Genomic DNA, 21,624 nt, shown 5'->3' with positions numbered 1-21,624 from the left:
TTACAGCGGTACCTCTGGTTACATACGCTTCAGGTTACAGACTCTGCTAACCCAGAAATAGTGCTTCAGGATAAGAACTTTGCTTCAGGGTGAGAACAGAAATCGTGCTCCGGCGGCGCTGCAGCAGCAGGAGGCCCCATTAGCTAAAGTGGTGCTTCAGGTTAAGAACAGTTCCAGGTTAAGAACGGACCTCCGGAACGAATTAAGTACTTAACCCGAGGTACCAGTGTACTGTGTTCCGTGAAGTGGGACTGTTGTCCTTTGTTCTTTCTCTTTGCTGTCTGATGCTAGAGAGAGAGGGAGCCATGTTGCAGTGCTCCGTGTGTGTTTATATGCAAATAAAGTAGATTAGCCAAAATGCTGAGTTGCTGAGGTCTGTCACGCAAGATGAACAGACTCTGTGGATCCCTAACTGTGCCAATGCCTGTTGGCATCGGTCGCTGTGATGTTTGGGCTGAAGAAAGCTTTTGAAGCTCCTGAACAATCGGCCAGGAGGGAGAGAACATGCCAGTCGGGCATGTGTCTCTGCCAGGGTCCTACTCGAGTGTAGGCCGAACCCCTGACAAATTCCTGGCCCTTTCCCTCCCCCAGAAAACTCACCGTCTCTTCAAAGGAACACTTCATGAGAGGCCCCGTGTCCTGTCGGTTGACGCCGTGCCGGGTGATGGCCATCAAGTGGCCGCGGCAGGTCATGGTGTCGCAAAGCAGCGCTAAGTGGCGGTAGTTGACGTAGGAGCCGTCGAAGGAGATGACGTGGTACAGCTCCCTCTCCAGGGCTTTCCTGACGGCCTCGATGCCCAGCACCTGAAAGGGCGAGGAGAGGCAGGCTGCCACAGTTGCAAAGAGGGGGCCCCCAAAACTGCGCTCCCAGATCCCCTCCCTTAAATCTTCACCTCGGAGGGAGCTCCTTCTCCCTTTCTCTCTCTCACACACAAACACAAGATCGCCTTGCCCCATTATGAGCCAACTCGGCCACTTCAATCGGTGGAATTGGCACTGTGCAGGTGGCACCCGACACCCGTTACACATGTGCAAAAGAACCATCTTTTAGTGTGCTTCGCAACTCCCTGCCTGTTGACTGCCTTTCACTACACTGCCTTCCAAAGGCATTCCAGTTTAGATAAGCCTAGCCAGAAAGCTGGTGCGAGAGCAAATCTGCTTCCGATCCATTGTTATTTTCAACACCTTAAATTACTGTTAATTTTGCTCTGCAATTATGTCAACCTGGCATCTTTTCTGTAAACCATTTTTGAAGTCGTTATTGTTGCTTTTGCAGTCAAGCGGTTGTTATAAGAATTTTAATATAGAATATTCTCAATAAATAGCCTCAAATATATAATAAGTATTCATTAATGCACACATATCTAAATATACGAACCATGTGTCTGAAATAGTATGGGAGAATAATCCTGAAACCATTTTGATTTCTCCCAAGGACCTCAAATATTCCTCTGCAGTAAGGGAGGCAAATGGGGAAAGCCTTCCCGTTGTCTTTTTGGCTCACAAATCCTGTCTTAAGGGCGTATTTGTGTAGGAATAGGGTGAGCCTGTGACCTGGACTCAGGAACTAACGTATTAACCACCACAAAAGAATGGCCAGGCTGCCCAGGTAATGCAATCAGTGACCATTATCAGGTATCCTGGCAGACAAGATTTCTGCTGAAGACTGCCTCCTTCTGTGATGTATGTATGATGTTTTGGGGGGTGGTCTTGGGCTACAGGGTGGGCAATTTCAAGCGTCTATATAACAGCTCGTGCACCATTGTTCAGGGTTCCTCCTCTTTCCTGCGTGTGGTGAGCGGGGGATCCTGCTGCAAAAGTTTAATAAAGATCAGGCTTACTAGCTGCTTTGCTTCTCAATATACTCTGGTTGGCCTCTGTTGTTTTCTCCTAACGATAGGGAACCCACTTAAGGACTCTTGGATACACCATAAGGGAAAGGGGGCAGTTTTTCTTGTAAGAAGAATAAATAACTGCACCCAGTTCTATCAGGCTTACTAGCCACTTTGCTTCTCAATATACTCTGCTTGATCTCTGTTATTTCCTCCTACTGATAGGGAACCCTCAAGGACTCTATACCGGCTCCATAATACCCCATAAGGGAAAAGGAGCATTTTTTTTCTTGTAACATGCCGCATGCATCATATAAAATTAATAAATGAATGAACATGCCCTATTGCAGAGGAAGGGCTGCTACCCCCAACCCACCTCTCGTGAGAAACCCCAGAACGAGCCCCCTCCTAGCCGTATATTCCCCCCCCCCCCCCGGGTACCCACCGTGAAGATCTCCACAATGTCGTTGGAGGTCGTGCGCACGGGGTCCACATCTTTCTCGCTCAGCACCCGCATGAGGCTGACGCCGTCCGTCTCCAGAATCCATTCCTGCAAGGCCTTGAACTCCCCGTCCTCCGTGATTATGATCTTCTTCTTGTTGTCCGTCTGGGGCAGGTGCATGTAGACCTAGGGTGGGAGATAGAGGGCAAAAAGGGGGCTCAGGGTGCGCTCGGAGGGAGCCCCTCATCATGCCTAGGTGGGGAGGCGATTGTGGGAGCCAGCTAGGATCTCCCGAGTGCGAATCCCGCCGCCCAGGCTCACCTTGCTGATCTGCTCGATGCCCTGAAGCGTCATGTCCGTCAGCATGTTGGACTCAATGCAGCGGAGGAAGACGTCGTCGTCCATCTTGTCCACAACTTCCTCCTCCTATAAGCCGTGCAAGAGGGAGGGGAGGAGGCAGAAAGTGTCAGCCCTGTTGTGTTCTCAGGATGCCAACCCTGCCCCGGAAAGGCTGCCAGGAGCCTGAGGAGCCACTTTGCACCAGCGTGAGTGCATTTGCGTTTTGCGGGAGCTGTCTCCGGGTGTGTTTTTTGCCCCAAAAGCAGCATATTAAAAAAAGAGTCACAGAGCAATAGCGATAGGTCTGCCCGCCCTTATCCCCCCTGCCAGATCCAGGCCTCGCAGGCCTTGGCAAGGCAGAGACACTGCCATTTGCAGCTGGAGTGGCTTGGGTGCGACTCTGGAGAAGGGTAATCTCCTCGACCAGCCCGTGGGATAAACGTAGGACCCACTGGGCATGCGGCATGCCACTAGCCTCGACAGATACTCTCATGTATTTCTGATTATGTAACAGGGCCTTCTGTGGCTTTCCCATTTCCCTCAATAATAATAATTTATTATTTGTACCCCACCCATTTGGCCTCCTTCCTTCCTTCCATCACAGTCTTCATTCTTTGATTTTGGGTGGCTCTCTACTCCAGGGGTCAGCATACTTTTTCAGCAGGGGGCCAGTCCACTGTCCCTCAGACCTTGTGGGGGGCCGGACTATATTTAGTGGGGGGGGGATGAACGAATTCCTATGCCCCACAAATAACCCAGAGATGCACTTTAAATAAAAGCACACATTCTACTCATGTAAAAACACGCTGATTCCAGGACCATTCACGGGCCGGATTTAGAAGGCGATGGGGCTGGATCCAGCCCCTGGGCCTTAGTTTGCCTACTCATGCTCTAGTAGTATTAACTAGATAAAGGGGCGTGGGTGGCGCTGTGGTCTAAACCACTGAGCCTCTCGGTCTTGCCGATCGGAAGGTCGGTAGTTTGAATCTGCTCTACGGGGGTGAGCTTGCGTGGCTCTGTCCCAGCTCCTGCCAACCTAGCACCCTGCAGTCGAATTCGACTGGAGGTAGCCATCCAGGGGTCTTTTACTTCTTACCTATTAACTAGATGTGTGCCTTAATACTTAAAAAATTGTATTTTTGCTGAATGAAGATACGTACAGAGAGATGTCAGAGAGAGGAGGAAGGGGCAGTATGAGAGGGAGGTCAGAGTTGTTTTTCTCATGGTGTGAGACTGATTAAGGGGAATCTCTCCCAGGTGGGAGGATTCAGATAAGATTAAGATAAAATGCTGACTGAGGGCTACAAAGATATATTTATAATTTTGTGTTTTATGAGGACCATGATGGTGATCTTTAATGCATCTTACTTTTTCTCTTCTGTTTGATATATTATTTTTCATTACTCTATTTTGCTTAGTTTGAGCTTTATGGTATTATCAGGTTCAAAACCTTTAATAAAGTAGATTTAAAAGGCTTCATTCAAAGCCATCTTCTACCAGGACCACCCCCCCTCTCACCTCTTGCATCTTGTTTTCGTCGCTGTTCATAATCCGGATCCGCAGCACCAACTTCTCTGCGTTGTCATCGTTGAAAATGCAGTTGAGGTCGTCCCCAAAGCCTGAAAAGGGAGGAGGGAAGCAAGGTTGACCTCCTGGGCTGAAGAGCAAGCCGTAACACCTTCTCTAGAATGGGGCTTTGGGGGGGGGGCGAGACCTAATCCCAACTCTGCCCCTCCTTCTCACCAGCATTGATCTTCTCGGCGATCTGCTCCATGGTGAGCTTGCGGTCGGTCATGTGCTTGCGGTCCAGCTCCACACGCAGCAGCCAGGGGGAGATGCGGGTGACGTCAAAGTCGGGCATCTCGTAGTAGACGTTCACCCACTCCTGGTCCTCGGCCACCACCGTGTTCTGCGGGTTGGGGTCGTAGTAGATGGCGGTGTTGGCAGTCACCTTGCGGAGGGTCGTGTGCTCCAGGCGGCACAGGATGTCCTGGGAAGAAGACAGACCCCCGGGAGAGTAGGGGGCAGGGGAGAGAATGGGGTGAAGACGCCTGGCCATGAGAGAGCCAAGTCTTCCCCTCCAGCCAACCACAGAGCTGCCCCTTTCCACTCAATGCATTTTTTAGGGGGAAAAAGCAAGTTATGTGTGTAACAAGCTAAACTTTGGCCGTCTCCTGCAATACATCAGTTAACCTGCTGGGATCCGAGAGCGAGGGATCAGGCACACAGGGAAGCCTCGCTGCCCACGAAACAGCAAATGGATAAAGGGGACTGCACAGAGCTTAGCGATGCTGAGAAATCCTTTGTGCTTAAGATGAGTATCCACAGAAATAAACTTGTACCGATAATAAAAACACATTCTATTTTATTGGGCCGTTTCGGAATGATTCCCCCAACTCTGCTTCTTTCTCTGCTTATGGTACAATGTATTTCCACCTGTAATGTGGATTCAAACCTGTAGGAGTACGTTTTTATTGATGTAAAGGTAAAGGGTAAAGGGACCCCTGACCATTAGGTCCAGTCGTGACCGACTCTGGAGTTGTGGCGCTCATCTCGCTTTATCGGCTGAGGGAGCCGGCGTACAGCTTCCGGGTCATGTGGCCAGCAGGACTAAGCCGCTTCTGGCGAACCAGAGCAGCGCACGGAAACGCCGTTTACCTTCCCGCCGGAGCGGTACCTATTTATCTACTTGCACTTTGACGTGCTTTCGAACTGCTAGGTTGGCAGGAGCAGTGACCGAGCAACGGGAGCTCACCCCATCGCGGGGATTCGAACCGCCGACCTTCTGATTGGCACGTCCTAGGCTCTGTGGTTTAACCCACAGCACCACCTGCATCCCCCTTTTATTGATGTAGACCATTAAAAAATCTTTTTTGGGTGACACGGCGGTACTAAAAAGTTTCAGCAACTACTAAAGGAACAGGAAGGTTTGCAGCTTCTGCTGGAAAGGGACCCAGAAGCAGAAGGAAAAGACCCTGAATGTGAGTGTGTACTCGTTTGAGAAAAAGGACTTTGGAGAGGCTACAAGGGATGTGAAAAATTTTCAGCCAACAGGCAGAGTCTCCTTTTGCAACACCCCACTCCTTTCCTGCCTTTTCTCCCCATGACCCCTTACCTTGGCCCTCTCGGCATCTCGGGCCGACTGCCCCAGCAGGAAGACGGTCAGCGAGGGGGTCTTGGGCTTCTTGGAGATGTTGATCAGCTCCTTGAGTCGGGGCACGCCCAGGGTGACGTTCTTGGCTGAGACACCGGCGTAGTGGAAGGTGTTCAGGGTCATTTGAGTGGCCGGCTCGCCCAGGGACTGGGCAGCCAGCGCCCCCACCATCTCGCCAGGGTGAGCCTGCGGGAGGATGGGCAAAGAGGGAATGAGCAGCCACTGACCACTGGCTTTATACGGTAAGCCAGTCTGGACCCTGGCAGTCCAGGATTCCAATCCCCGCCCAGCCAAGAAGCCCATTGGGTGGACTTGGGCCAGTCAATCACTCACTCTCAGCTTAACCTACCTTCTAGGGGTTGTTGTGCGGTTAAAATGGAGAGGAGAACCTAACAGTCATATTCTTATGGTGTGGCCACACAGAGACCCTTTTGGCTCTTGTTTTTCATTAACCACAGTTTAGCGTTACGCCTAAACCCTAAACCACGGTTAACCTAAACTATGTTCAAACAAGCTGCAAAGCAGAGTGGATAAATATCAATTTTTAAAAATATATATATTAAAAAATGGATTTTTAAAAATTTAAATTAAATGCTTTTGGAAGATAGTTTTCTATTGAAGTTACATTATAGTCCAAAGGCTATTCATTAGGAAATAAGGATTTTTTTTAAGTTTATGTGTGCTAAAACACAGTCTTAAGTTTTTTTTAAATAAAAAAATGTTTAACCACATCAGTTAGCAAACATGGATACATATGCTGTAATATTACTGCTTTAATTAAATAAATTATTTAAATGATTATTTTTCTCCTTCCAATAAAGTACAGCAGAAAAGCTGTCCGAATATAAACTTATTAAACCTCACAATAATTTCACTGTCTATGTATTTCTAATAGCATAAGCAAATCAGTAAATTTTTGATACAACTGCAAAAACTACTCTGAAAATTTATCATTCCAAAAACGAAACCTTCATCTGGCTGCAAATATTAAGATTATACCAGCAAGCATGAGTCTTTCTGTAACAAAATGATTTAAATCAAGTCTTGCTGACAAGTGATTTAAATTGATGTGATTTAAATCAAACCCACCCGCCTGCAAAGCCTTGGGATTTCAAACATAGCTTGGCTATAAATCTGAAAACGATCTTGTTCAACTGGTTTGGGTTATGTCCCTCAAGAGTCCCTTTAAAAACATTTTAATTTTTCCCCAGGAGGGAGCCAAACATCCAGGACGGTACCCAGCCAGGTACTCACAATGGCCTGGTTGAATTTGGACTCGATCTCTCCCAGCAGCCAGTCAAAGGCTTCCCCGCTGAGGCGGAACTCCTCAATCATGCGCCGGCTGCAGAGCGTGGAGCGCAGGTGGATGTTGAAGAGGAGCGTGGCGTTCTCCTGCGCCTGCTTGCTGAGCGGGTCGTCCCCGTTCACAATCACCAGTTTCTTGCTGAGCTCCTTGACGCCTGTCGCAGAGAAGGGCAGGAGGGGGGTGAGCTGAGAGATTGCGGCTCGCTTGTTCTCGGCAAGTTAATATATCCCGGCCTTGTTCCAGCCGCGTTCTACATCTTTCCCCCCCTCCCGGGAGACCCGGCTGAATTATTCACGTTGGAAAAGCGTCACTGGATTCGGCAGCGCGGCAAGAAAGGAGCTTGGCTGCAGATTTCCCCTGGCAGGCTAGTGTGTGTGTGTGTGTGATCCACCCCTCCCTGCCAAACTCACCATCCACCACCTTGATAGGATGAAGGTCAGAGGGCAGGCGTGTGTTGATGTGGAAGATCTTCTGCGCGTTCCAAATCATGCGCAGCAAGTTGCATGGGAGAACCACCTGTGTGGGAATGGAGAGTTAGGAACTGGGCACTGCCAGGTGCGGCCATCAACCAACACTGCCCCCTCCATCACCAGCAAGACTCCTCCTTTTAACCTCTGGTTGCTTTTCCAGCAGGGCGTATCCTATGCCACCAAGCTTATGACAGCATTTCATATAGTAAACAAACAGATAGCAATGAAAATAAAAAAAATCCTTCCAGTGGCACCTTAAAGACCAACTAAGTTAGTTCTTGGTATGAGCTTTCGTGTGCATGCACACGTCTTCAGATACACCGAAACAGAAGTTGCCAGATCCTTCTATATAGTGAGAAGGTGGGGAGGGGTATTACTCAGAAGGGTGGTGGGAATGGGAGATTGGCAGATAGCTGAGATGAGCCTGTTGACGACTCTTAACGACTGCAATAGGTCTTACAGGAAAAGGCAAGGGGTGGGAAGGTGAGAAATGGCTTAGTCATGTATAATGAGATAAGAATCCAATGTCTCTGTTCAGACCTATTGCAGTCGTTAAGAGTTGTCAACAGGCTCATTTCAGCTATCTGCCAATCTCCCATTCCCACCACCCTTCTGAGTAATACCCCTCCCCACCTTCTCACTATATAGAAGGATCTGGCAACTTCTGTTTCAGTGTATCTGACGAAGTGTGCATGCACACGAAAGCTCATACCAAGAACTAACTTAGTTGGTCTTTAAGGTGCTACTGGAAGGAATTTTTTTATTTTGACTATGGCAGACCAACACGGCTACCTATCTGTAACAGATAACAATGAAAATATTGTACAGTCGTAGGTCCTAAATGTCTTGGGAGACGAATGTTCCGGCTCCCGAACGATCAAAAACCAGAAGTGTTCCGGTTTTTGAATGTTCTTTTGGAAGCTGAACGTCCAACGGAGCTTCCGCGGTTTCCGATTGGCTGCAGGAAGCTCCTGCAGCCAATCAGAAGCCAAGCTTGGGTTTCCAAATGTTTTGGAAGTCGAATGGACCTCCGGAACAGATTCCGTTTGACCTCTGAGGTACGACTGCACTGCCAATAGTTGATCTCCAATTGTATTATTTTCTATGGTTTTCGTTGTATGGTTTTCTATGTGTGATTGCTGCACACCATATCCTGGATGTTTTTAAAAAATAAACTGTATATTCCTTTTTTTAAAAAAACCGAGTAATAAATATTCCAGGGCAAGGCGAAGGAAAACAACAAAATGGGTTGATTAATTTTGCTATGGATTTATGAAAAGAGGGTGGTTTTGGGGGCGAGGAGAGAGGCATGAGTTAGGAAAACCTAACTAGGTCCAGTAATCCCTGCATCTCTACATATTACAATTTATTACATGCTTCACCCTAAGGTCCCAGGGTAGCTTGCAGCCATTAAATCGCAGCACTGAAACACAATTATTAAAAACAGCTTGAAACAACTTAAAATTAGTGCTCCAACATTTTTCTCGCTTTCAAAATCAAGATTTGCTCGTGCCACACTTTGGTGTTTTTTTTACTGGTAAGAAATATATTGGAAAATGCAACTAGGGTGATCCTCGCTATCCCTGGATGCTCTAGCTCTCGTTTTGAAAAGCTATCTATCCATATTATGCAAATAAATGAAATTATCTTGGTGCTATGCTCCATGACACTGAAATGTTCAAATGCTGCTTTGATTGCCCTTGAATCTTCCTGCCATGCCAAGGTGGAAGACCACACCCTTTGAGAACCACGGAACTAGCGCATCCAGGAAGCAGAGAGGGAATGTCCACAAATGCAGGGTTGGGGTTTTTTTTGGGGGGGGGGGCATCAAAAAAACACCCTGTTGAACCAGACCAGAAACACGATCTGGACTAGGAGTCTCCAGGGGTGTCTTCCTGCCCAGCCAGCCGCCTGGAGGTCAAGACAAGGCCCAACAAGCCTCACCTTGCTGTCCCCCGTAGGGAAGATGACCCTCAGCACCTCCCGGTCAGCCTTCATCTTCTCGAACTCCCTCTCCAGCTCGTTCTGGATGTGGGCGTTGCTGAGAATGTCCTTCACCATCTCCTCCTGCAGGGTGCGCCGCAGAGCCCGCTCGTTGGTGTAGTCGAATTTGAACCTGGGGAGGGGGGAGAAGGAGGAGAAGAAGAGACCTTCAAGAGGACAGCTGCGATGCTCTGGATATTTCCAGGACACCCAAAGCCTGGAGCGAGCAACAAAGCGAAGCCACGGTCTACTACTTGGGAACAGGGGCTCTTGCTGCAATAGAGGGGCGGTGTGTTTGTTTCGCCAGCTGAAAGTACCGTATTTTTCGCTCTATAACACGCACCTGACCATAACACGCACACAGTTTTTAGAGGAGGAAAACAAGAAAAAAAAATTCTGAATGAAACAGTGGATGTATCATTTTGGTGCTTCATGCTGTGGCCACAAACATGTGATTTGATGGTGAGTTTGGGGTAGGCCAATGCAAAAATCCTGAGAATCCATGTGGATCTGTGCTTTGTAACCACAGCAACCGAAAACAGCTTTTACAACTTTGTAAACAAAGCAACCGAAAACAGAAGAGGGTGGGCAATAAGACCCTGAGGCAGAATGCAGGAAAGCAGCAGCCTTCTCTCTGCAGCGCGCGATCTGATTTTTGCCTGATTTTTGCCCCTGCACTCGGGCCAGTCGGCTCCAGGGACCACACATTCGCTCAATAACACGCACAGACATTTCCCCTTACTTTTTAGGAGAAAAAATGTGAGTGTTATAGAGAGAAAAATACAGTAATTCCTTGCATGTGTCTGACTGTTGCAGCCCATCTGAGACCGCAGTAAGAAAAGACAGAATTTTGAGAGGTATCCTATAGCTTGCCCACCCCCAATCTGGTGCCCTCCCTGCCATCAGTTCCTCGATTCTACTGACATAGAAGCTGTTTGCACTGAGCTCCCTCGTTGCCCAGTGCAGATCAGGATTCCCCAGCCCCATAAGCAGGGGGGAGAGAGCGCAAATCCCGTGCAACGTGGGAGCAGCGGAATAAAGGTCTTGGGTGGGCGGGTGGGTGGGGACTCATCCATGCACGCAGAAGGAAACCTCCGAGGCAAGACTCACTTCTTCTCAAAGGCCTTGTTGGAAGGCTTGAGCGTGGCCAGGTTCTGGAACTCCACACTCTCCCCCGCCAGCCCGTCCTCGCCGTAGCGCAGCTGCACCACCTGGTTGATGGAATTGCGCACCGTGGCGTCGTACTTCACCATCACAGACTCCATGGACTTGATCAGCCGCCGCTGGATATAACCTGGCCGTGGGGCAGAGGAGGAGCTTAGCGAGAAACCCAGTGCGCCCCACAGATCCTCCATATCTATCTATCTATCTATCTATCTATCTATCTATCTATCTATCATTTTTATTAAATTTTCTGTTTTACAATTCAAAACACTCATTTAAACATCCTTAAAATATCAACAACTTCCCTTCCTCTCTTTCCGTGGTTCATTTTGCGTATCACAAATCCCTGCATATTTTACAAAACTAAACCATTCAGTATCCCATTATTGCATCCATCAAAACTTGTGCACACTGTTGAATTTATCTTAATGCTGCCAACGTTTTTCAAGTGTACACAATTTACCATGTATTCAATAAATGTTTTCCAATCTGTTCTAAACGTATGTTCTTCTTGTTCTCTTATTCTATATGTTAAGTCGGAAAGCTGCGCAGAAGAATATCACCGTTCTTCTTTAGTCGGGACCATGCTTACTTTCCATTTTGGGGCTAACAAAACACGGGCCACAGTAGTGGCGTACATAAATAACCTTTTTTGACAGCTGGGAATTGCTGTCTGAATTATCCCCAACAAAAAGGACTCGGGGTTTCTTTTGGAAATGTACTTTCAATCATTTTTTTCAATTCATTATGGATTATTTCCCCAATACTCTTTTACAAGTCCACCACATTCAAGTCCACACAAGTGATGCTTCTGTCAGGAGCTCAGACTTCTGGGTGAGAAGAGGGGAGCTGTTCTTGCCAGTGCTCTCATGGACCACACCTGGCCTACAATATCTGTCCAAGAGCCAGAGAGTCCCATCTCTGGAAAACGAATGCCTGGACATCTCCCGGTTTAGGCCAGTTACTAAGCAAAAGTGTTTTAAGTTTCCCAGATTGCTCTCTGTGTGGCGACCTCTCGTCTTTATGTCCCTAACTGGAACCTGTGCTGCATCTTCATGCGGCAGTGGAGTCGTTGGTAATGTATAAGGGTTCTTGGCTCCCGCTTCTCGAGTTCCCAAGGGGTCCCATTTTGCTAACAGTATTTTCCTTTCCTAAATGGCTTTCATTCTACCCTATCATTAATCCATCTACTTCTTCATTTTGGGTCTGCATGTTTGGGGGCCTCCTGTGGCGCAACGGATCAGTGCATTTGGCTGTTAACCAGAAGGTTGGTGGTTCGAGCCCACCCAGGGATGGCCGTGGGGAGAATTCTTGCATTGCAGGGGGGGTTGGACTAGATGACCCTAGGGGTCCCTCCCACCTCTAGAATTCTGATGTGGGTTAAAGCCTTGGTTCTAAACCAGTGTCTTGGACACATCTTTCGTCACATCTGTGACTGTATACTTTATCTGCCTTGATTCCCCAGAAGCAGAGAGAGGCAATTTAACTCTTGCTCCTTGTGGGGTTTTGGGGGTGTCCAGAGCACAGCCTGAGATCTCCTGGATCAGACTGGACGAGCAAAAGAAGAGTGGCGTGACAGCTGTCCTACCTAACAGGGTTGCTTTTACCCCCTGGGTGCTGGCGCCCCGTCTAAACCACCAAGGAAACACTGGCCTGGGTTTGGGGTCAGGTTTTCTGAATTCCTGGATTGAACCCGATTTTCCCAGGCAGGATGGGAGGATGAATCCCGGTTGCTGAAAGAACAGCACTAAACCACCAAGTGGAGCCATGTACCCCTCTCTCTTCTTCCCCCCCGCCCCTCCCTCCAAACCCACCTGTTTCCGCTGTTTTGACAGCCGTGTCGATCAGCCCCTCTCGGCCTCCCATGGCGTGGAAGAAGAACTCCGTCGGGGTGAGACCGGCCAGGTAGGAATTCTCCACAAAGCCCCTGCTCTCGGGGCCGTAGTCGTCCTTGATGAAGTGGGGCAGCGTCCGGTGCTTGAAGCCAAACGGGATGCGCTTCCCTTCCACGTTCTGCTGCCCCACCACGGCGATGACCTGTGGGGAGCAGGGGGGAAGAGGCGGGTCCGTCACCCAAAGTGCCCGGCGTCCAGTGGAACAGGAAGGCCGTCTGCCATGCCTGGTGTCCGTCCATCCACCCACCGGCTTCCTGGAAGCGGAGGGGCGAGGCCTACCTGCGAGATGTTAATCTTGGAGCCCTTTGCTCCCGAGACCACCATGGACTTGAAGTTGTTGTACTCGGAGAGGGACTTCTGGGCGGACGAGCCGGTCTTGTCTCGGGCGTCGTTCAGGATCCTGTTGACCTGGTTCTCAAAGGTCTGCCTCAGCGTGTTGCCAGGGGTGGGCTCCAGTTCGTTGTTGTGGGCCTTCTCGATCACCTGGAGTCAGGTGGGGAAAAGAGGGGGAGAGTCTCAGAACAGGCCCCTTCCCCCAGGACAAAGCCAGGCCCACCCAAGGCTATGAGATTGCTCTCCCCCTTCCCTCTCCATGCTACCCAAACACAACCCTCCCTTCCCTTGCCAGTGTGGCGTAGCGTTTAGAGTGTCGGTCCAGGGTTCAAATCTCCACTCGGGTGCGAAGCTCACAGGGTGGGCCTTGGGCCTGTCACTGCCTCTCTCAACCTAACCTACCTCAGAGGGTTGTTGTGAGGGAGAGAGGAGGGCTAGGTAAGCCACCCTGAGGGCCTTGGAGGAAAGATGGGCTATAGATACCATGAATAAACAAACCCATCTCTGCTGGATCCCACAGAGCTCTGTGAAAACCATCTCTATAAAGGATAAAGGGACCCCTGACCATTAGGTCCAGTCGTTACAGACTCTGGGGTTGCGGCGCTCATCTCGCTTTATTGGCCGAGGGAGCCGGCGTGCAGCTTCCGGGTCATGTGGCCAGTATGACTAAGCCACTTCTGGCGAACCAGAGCAGGGCACGGAAACGCCGTTTACCTTCCCGCCGGAGCGGTACCTATTTATCTACTTGCACTCTGCTGTGCTTTCAAACTGCTAGGTGGGCAGGAGCTGGGACCGAGCAACGGGAGCTCACCCCGTCGTGGGGATTCGAACCGCTGACCTTCTGATCGGCAAGTCCTAGGCTCTGTGGTTTAACCCACAGCGCCACCCATGTCCCTCAATCATCTCTATAAGGAATAATAATATAATAAAATAATAAAATAATAATTATTATTATTATTATTATTATTATTATTATTATTATTATTATTATTATTATTATTATTATTATTATTGTTATTATACCCCACCCATCTGGCTGGGCCTCCCCAGCCACTCTGGGCGGCTTCCAAAAGAATATTAAAATACAGTAATGCATCAAACATTAAAAACTTCCCTAAACAGACAGTATCCCCCTAAATCCACCCCGACACACCCCTTGAAAACTGCCAATGGTCTTGGTGAACCACCTGACAGTTTTTCTATCTGCTGTAGCAATTGTGTGTGTGTGTGTGTGTGTGTGTGTGTGTGTGTGTGCTCTGCTAGGTGCTGTGCGACTTTTAACCGCCTTGCTTTCTAACACACGCGCTGCAGGCCACCCAGATGAAACCTGCGGACCACAGTTTGGGAACCTGTGGTGTCGATTTCCCCCCGGCTCCCGCTCTACAGGCCAAGGGCAACCAGCCTGAAGCACTGCTGGTGTATTCAGAGGGAAGCATGCCGTGGCCTTCAGCTCAGGTCCTTAACGGCTATGGCGAAATAATGATGAACCCCCACCCACTCTGCCCTCTTTCCCTGAGAGCTCCTATCCCCCTCGCCATACGCTCGTCGCTTTGGGTGCAGAGTTCTGCTCCCTTCCGTACCTCTATGACATCCTGCTTGGCCTTCTTGATGGTGTTCTGAATGTCTTGGTAGGTCTTGGCATCAGCAATGGAGTCCCCGATCCCAATGGTATGGCCTGCCAAAGAGGGGGAGAAGAGGCTCAACACCAGAAAGGGAGAACAAGAAAGCCGGCGTGGCCTAGCGGTTAGCGTCGGGCTACAGCCCGAGAGACGAGGGTTCAAATCCCTGCCGGGCCATGAAGCCCACAGGGCAACTCATAGCCTAACCCACCTGACAGGGCTGTGGGGATTAAATGAGTACCACCAAGTAGGCCACTTTGAGCCCCTCAGAGAAGCAGAGAGATTATACAGGAAATAAATGAGGGTTTCCCAAACTCGGGCCTTCATCTGCTCTTGGAATACGACTCCCATCATCCCTAGCTAGCAGGACCAGCCGTCAAGGATGATGGGAATTGTAGTCCAAGATCAACTGGAGACCCAAGTTTGAGAAATGCTGTTTGAGCCAGAGCACAGCCCTGGTGTGTGACTTTGGAGTTCCAACAAAATAAATACAGTGGTACCTTGGTTTACAACCATAACCCGTTCCGGAGGTCTGTTTGTAAGCCAAAACAGGTTGTAACTCAAGGCGCGCTTTTGCCAATGGACCTCCAAAAAGTATTCAGTTGCAATCCAAAAAAATTGGTTGTAATCCCAAAAAAGTTTGCAAACCGGGACACACGCACTTCTGGGTTTGACGTGTTTGTAATCCAAAACGTATGCAAACCAGACTTTTTGCAAACCAAGGTACCGCTGTAATGGCAATGCAGGGAACCAGTTCATGCCTAACTGAGGAGGCCCAAGGTGGGTTTAGTCGAGCAAGTACAGTGGTACCTCAGGTTAAGTACGTACTTAATTTGTTCTGGAGATCCGTACTTAACCTGAAACTGTTCTTAATCTGAGGCACCACTTTAGCTAATGCCGCCGCCGGAGCACGATTTCTGTTCTCATCCTGAAGCATAGTTCTTAACCTGAAGCACTATTTCTGGGTTAGCGGAGTCTGTAACCTGAAGCGTATGTAACCCGAGGTACCACTGTAAAGAGTTAAATCAGAACCCCAACCCTGCAACTGCCAGACTCCTCTGGAGGAAGCAGAAACCATGGGGGGGGGGAGGAACACCCCCCACCAAAATAGACCCAAGTTGCACCGTCAAGCTCACCTTCAATCAGCAGCCAGTTGTTGATAACCGTCTGGATGTTGCTGTAAAAGAGGCGGGTGACGTCGTGGCCCATCTCCAGGTAGGAGATGTGGACCAGGGAGCCGGCAGAGGTGCCCAGCGACTTCTTGCAGAGGATGCCCATGATCAGCTCCCCGTTCTCCACGATGACCTGAGGAAGAGAGGGGAAAGGAGGGCGACGGAGGAGCGTGAGGCTGGTGTGGACGGCTAGCAAATCTGGCCACAGGCAGGAAACTAGGGATGCCCAGCTATAGAGACCGGTATATACAGTGGTGCCTCGCAAGACGAAAAGAATCCGTTCTGTGATTCTCTTCGTCTAGCGGTTTTTTCGTCTTGCGATGCAAGCCCATTGACGGATTAGCGGATTAGCGCTATTAGCGGCTTATCTGATGATCGGATCAGCTGATAAGCGGCTTAGCGGCTTAGAAAAAGGGGGGGAGGGAAAAAACCAGCAGGAACTGGCAAGACATTGTCGTCTTGCGAAGCAAGCCCATAGGAAATTCATTTGCGAAGCACCTCCAAAATGGAAAACTCTTTCGTCTAGCGAGTTTTCCGTCTTGCGAGGCATTCGTCTTGCGGGGCACCACTGTATATGTATATGTGTGTGTGTGTGTGTGTGTGTGTGGTGTGTGTGTGTGTCTGCTGCAGCTTTGCATCTCCATCCACCAGCCTGGCACCCTTTGAGCTGTGCAGTTTTGACTTGCAACAGGATTGGGACCTTCTGCTTTGCTCAGTGTGTTGCGCTGCAAACGTTCCACCCCCCGCCTCCTCCCTTCTTGTCTCTGTTAGTTCCAGCTGGTGCAAGAGGGGAATTGAGGATCAGGTAGGGAGGTTTTAGGTCTCCACCCCCATCATTCTGCCTGGACGCTGAGGTCCAGCTCCGAGGGCCTCATGGCGGTTCCCTCATTGCGGGAAACAAAGCTACAGGGAACCAGGCAGAGGGCCTTCTCGGTGGTGGCGCCCGCCCGGTGGAACGCCCTCCCACCAGATGTCAAAGAGATAAACAAATACCTAACATTTAGAAGACATCTGAAGGCAGCATATCCTAGGCCATAAAGATAGGAGGTAACTTTGATGTAGATTTTGTTAATCTTTAGGTAGATCTTAAGGGCCAGGAAGAGCGTTAACAAGGAGATGGAAAATACTATCTTTCCTTGCCATCCTTCCTTTCCTGTTTACTGCCTGTTTATGAACTCCTGGATTTGCTAAATGCATTCCTCCTCAATTCCTGTTTTATTTACCCTAAAAACATGTATGCGTGCAAGTAGTCTTTGTAGTTAAAAGGATTTCTCTGATCTAACTTTGCCCCACTTGGGGTTTTTTCCCTTAATGCTCAGAGAACATCTGATTGGTTCTTACAAGTGCTGTGTTAAGAGTTCTTTTGTTAATAAAAGGGACCGGGGCCAGGGAGTAACAAATTATTATTCGCACTTCCTCCCAGAGTCTTGCTGGCCAAGCCTCGTGTGTATTAATCAGGGTCTGACCCTTCCTTGGCCTTTGGAACGCACCAGGCCAGGCTGGTGAAGAAGAAGAGGAAGAAGAGTTTTGGATTTGATATCCCGCTTTATCACTACCCGAAGGAGTCTCAAAGCGGCTCACATTCTCCTTTCCCTTCCTCCCCCACAACAAACACTCTGTGAGGTGAGTGGGGCTGAGAGACTTCAGAGAAGTGTGACTGGCCCAAGGTCACCCAGCAGCTGCATGTGGAGGAGCGGGGAATCGAACCCGGTTCCCCAGATTACGAGTCCACTGCTCTTAACCACTACACCACACTGGTGAAGTCTGCCTTCCCCCTGCCCCACCAACAGTACCTTGGTGTCTCCAGGAGAGATGTGCTTGTAGGGCCCACTGTCCTCATCATCCGGGTGGGTGCTGTGCGTACGGATGCAGTTAATGTGTCCTGGGATGATGAGGGAGAAGATCTGCTTCCCGGTCCAGAGCGGGCGAGGCTTGAGGATGGCCGGCTGGGGCACTTTGCCATCCCAGGTGGAGAGGAACATTAGCAGGTTCATCACCTCGCCCTGAAGGGGAGATCAGGAGAAGGGGAGTGGTTATTGCCCGGGCTTTCCCCCATGGAAAGGGGACATCTCATGCTTAGACCCCAACGTCTTCCTCCCCCAAACCGCCAAGCCTTACTAAAGCAGGACTTGCTACAAGTACAGGAAAAGGGGAGAGAGAAATTGCCCCTCTTTGTGCAGAAAAATCTGATAAAACACATGGCATGGTTCTGGTTCTGACACTAAAACCTGCCGGAAGATTCAAGACAGATCAAAATAAAACCCTGCTTTACACAGTGCAAAGTCAAACTATGGAACTCTCTGCCACAGGATTGCCAATTTGGATGGCTTTAAAATAGGATTAGACAAATTCACAGAGGAGAGGGTTCTTGAAGACTGCTCTCCACCATCAGAGGCACCAATGCTTCTACAACAGCAGCAAGAGTATTGTTAGTCCACCAACAGAAGCAAAAAGAAATTCCGACAAAAGAAGAATGGCAGACGAAATTAATAGACTACGCAGAATTGGACAAAATGTCAGGAAGGATTTGAAACCCGCGGGACCAGAGATTTACAGAAGATTGGAAGAAGTATATGAATTACTTGAAGAGCAACTGTAACCAACAAATTACGCAAGACCTTTTGTAAGGAGAAATATACAAAATGTTGCAAAGTAAAAAAAGATAGAGATAGTGGTTATGAGTTTGAAATGTAATAGGGAAAATAAGAAATGTATACTGAGAGATTAGATTGGAAAATTTTCAGACAGGGTTGATGGAAGTCAAGAAAATTGAGTAAGATGTAAAAGTATGTTTAATCACTGTTGAAAATGGTATGTTAAAAAACTAATAAAAATTATATTAAAAATGAAAGAGGCACCAGTGCTTCTGAAGGCCTGTTGCAGGAAACCACAGGAGGGAAAGGTGGTCTGGTGGTGGATTGGATCTGAAGCCATGTGCAAGGCAAGTAAGGCTGCCTCTGCAAAACCAGCCCTCACCCTCTCTAGGAAGACGTCTCTCTTGGTGAACTTGCGGACGGCCGTCAGGGTGTCCTGCACGATGCCCATGACGGGCCTGTTGGACTGAGGCGTGACAATCATACGGGGCACCATTGCCAGCTCTTGGATCTCGGCCCGCGTCTCCAGGGACTGGGGGAGGTGCAGGTTCATCTCGTCGCCGTCAAAGTCGGCATTGTACGGGGTGGTCACACTGGGGGAGAGGAAGAGAGAGAGAGAGATTGAGAACAACGGAGGGCATCGCTCAGGCTGAGTATCAGGAAGGAAACTGTACGGATGCCTGCCTGAGTTTGCAGAGAGGGAAAACCAGGGATGGGGAGCAGCTGGGCCAGGTGGTCTTGGAATCATAGCTGTCAACGTTTTCACTTTTTTAAGGGAAATTCCCTTGTTCCGAATAGGATTCCTCGCAAGAAAAGGGGAAAGTTGACAGCGATGCTTGGAATTGAGGTTGAATCCTGACAAGACGGAAGTACTGTTTTGGGGGGACAGGAGGTGGGCACGTGGGGAGGACCTCCCTGGTCCTAAATGGGGCAACTGTGCCCCCGAAGGACCAGGTGTGCAGCCTGGGAGCCATTCTGGACTCACGGCTGTCCATGGAGGCGCAGGTCAATTCTGTGTCCAGGGCAGCTGTTTATCAGCTCCATCTGGTGCGCAGGATGAGACCCTCCCTGCCCGCGGACTGTCTCACCAGAGTGGTGCGTGCTCTGGTTATCTCTCGCTTGGACTACTGCAACGTGCTCTACGTGGGGCTACCTTTGAAGGTGACCCGGAAGCTACAATTAATCCAGAATGTGCCAGCTAGACTGGGGACTGGGAGCAGCCAGACTAAACCATATAATACCGGTCTTGAAAGACCTACACTGGCTCTCAATACGTTTCTGAGCACAATTCAAAGTGTTGGTGCTGACCTTTAAAGCCCTAAACGGCCTCGGTCCTGAAGGAGTGTCTCCACCCCCATATTTCTGCCCAGACACTGAGGTCCAGCTCTGAGGGCCTTCTGGCAGTTCCCTCACTGCGAGAAACCGAGTTACAGGGAACGCGGCAGAGGGCCTTCTCGGTGGTGGCGCCCGCCCTGTGGAACACCCTCCCACCAGATGTCAAAGAGAAAAGTAACTACCAAACTTTTAGAAGACATCTGAAGGCAGCCCTGTTTAGGGAAGCTTTTAATGTTTAATAGGTTATTGTATTTTAGTGTTTTGTTGGAAGCCGCCCAGAGTGGCTGGGGAAACCTAGCCAGATGGGCGGGATATAAATAATAAATTATTATTATTATTGTTATCTCTTTCCAAAAAGTAAGCCGAACCTTTTCCCGCTTTTTTCAAGCCTGCCCCTTGTCCACACACTCAGTGAAACACGCACAGAGAACCGGGCCTTCTTCCCCACCTGAGATTGAGGCGAAAGGTGGACCACGGCAGGATGCGCACTCTGTGCCCCATCATGGACATCTTGTGCAGCGTGGGCTGCCGATTGAAAATGACGATGTCGCCGTCGCACATGTGCCGTTCTACCTGGAAGGGGAGATCAAGCAGGAGACCTGTTGGTTTGCTGCCTTGAAGGATGGGCAGGAAAACTGGAGGGAGCCAGGGGGAGGAAGACTGCAAAGGGCACATGGAATTTTCCACAGCCGAACTTATTCAAGTACTGAATCCGCATCAGTGCGAATTCTGAAAACTTTTGTCATTTGCACAGATGCACGTTGATATCGCACGAGGAAGCACCAGTGAAATAGGACACAACCCAGCTTCAAGAAGCCTGAATATTTATTAAAAAGCAACACCCTAATGGTCCCGGGCCCTAAGGAAGTCAGATTAGCCTCAACCAGAGCCAGGGCCTTTTCAACTCTGGCTCCAGCCTGGTGGAACGCTCTGCCTCATGAGACCAGGGCCCTGCAGGATCTGATTTCTTTCTGCAGGGCCTGTAAGACAGAGTTGTTCCGCCTGGCCTTCGGCTTGGAGCCAATTTGATTCCCCCCCCCTTCTTTTTTCTTTTCCTTCTCCTCCTGCGAGGCTACATTTTAATATTTTAATGTTTCAATATTTTAATGTTGTATTTTAATTTTGTTTTTAAGTTGTAGTCATTCAACTTGTTTTTATTATTGCTTGTAAGCCGCTCTGAGCCCGGCCTTGGCTGGGGAGGGTGGGGTATAAATAAAAATTATTATTATTATTATATAATGGAGCGAAGGGGAAATATTTTTTCAGACCAAGGGCCATATTCCTTTCTGGGGAAACTCCCAGGGGCCACATGCCAGGGGCAGGCAGGGCCAGAGAAAAGCTGGCAAAGCAACAAATTTAAGTATTTACCTTTTTAGGCTATGCTAGTTTCTACGCTCACTCACTCATCCCTCTTTATCCTCTCTCCAAGCAAGAAAGAAGCATTATCAGAGCTCAAGGGCACCATCCCAGCAAGGCAAAAAGACCCAAGAAGTGTGAGAGGGAAGGTCAGTGACAGGGGTGGCCTGTGCAGAGTCCTGAGTGCGAGACACCCGAATGCCCACTCTGCTTGCTGCACTGATTTCTAGCTTACTACGTGATAATGTTAAGGAAAGCCTGGCTTCTGGATCAGGCCAGGGGCCACCCAAGCTGAGCAGTCTGTTCTCACAGTATTAAACCAATGCTTCTTAATAAAATATCAACAACAAACAACAACAACAATAATTTGCATTCTGCCTTTGATATGTAGACCCCGGGGTGCAAACCTGAATAAAATATTGGGAGGGCCCAGGTAAGCCCCACCCTGCGTAACTGATCACAGCACCATTTGAATGGTAATGCCTATCATCTTTTTTGGGGGGGCCTGGCCCCCTCAAATATTTTATTGGGGGAGGGGCCAAAGGAATGTCAGCTCCTGGGAGTTGGCTACTATGCGTAGACCGCAGGGTGGTTTGCAAAACATAAAAACACAACATCAGATGTGAAAGA

General features: G+C 49.2%; 1 protein-coding gene across 1 annotated transcript in view; it reads right to left on the bottom strand.

Annotated features, from left to right (window-relative positions):
* The window catches only part of POLR2A (RNA polymerase II subunit A), a 34,824-nt gene that overhangs the window by 4,269 nt on the left and 8,931 nt on the right, over nt 1-21,624 (bottom strand). The window contains exons 9-25 of the mRNA XM_083472448.1: nt 20,087-20,211; nt 18,686-18,896; nt 17,503-17,712; nt 15,674-15,842; nt 14,499-14,593; nt 12,865-13,068; nt 12,505-12,727; nt 10,637-10,820; nt 9,488-9,659; nt 7,484-7,589; nt 7,022-7,227; nt 5,729-5,953; nt 4,357-4,603; nt 4,132-4,232; nt 2,596-2,700; nt 2,278-2,460; nt 601-804 (exon numbers count right to left, since the gene is read on the bottom strand). Of these exons, the coding sequence (XP_083328574.1) occupies nt 601-804; nt 2,278-2,460; nt 2,596-2,700; nt 4,132-4,232; nt 4,357-4,603; nt 5,729-5,953; nt 7,022-7,227; nt 7,484-7,589; nt 9,488-9,659; nt 10,637-10,820; nt 12,505-12,727; nt 12,865-13,068; nt 14,499-14,593; nt 15,674-15,842; nt 17,503-17,712; nt 18,686-18,896; nt 20,087-20,211 (2,970 nt within the window). The remainder of the gene's footprint in view (nt 1-600; nt 805-2,277; nt 2,461-2,595; nt 2,701-4,131; nt 4,233-4,356; nt 4,604-5,728; nt 5,954-7,021; nt 7,228-7,483; nt 7,590-9,487; nt 9,660-10,636; nt 10,821-12,504; nt 12,728-12,864; nt 13,069-14,498; nt 14,594-15,673; nt 15,843-17,502; nt 17,713-18,685; nt 18,897-20,086; nt 20,212-21,624) is intronic.

The sequence above is a fragment of the Podarcis liolepis genome (genome assembly GCF_965112155.1).
Source record: "Podarcis liolepis genome assembly, chromosome: 13".
In the NCBI taxonomy this organism is placed as follows: Eukaryota; Metazoa; Chordata; class Lepidosauria; order Squamata; family Lacertidae; genus Podarcis; species Podarcis liolepis.
Note: the sequence above shows the minus strand (reverse complement) of the source record. Positions and strands in the feature narration are given on the sequence as shown.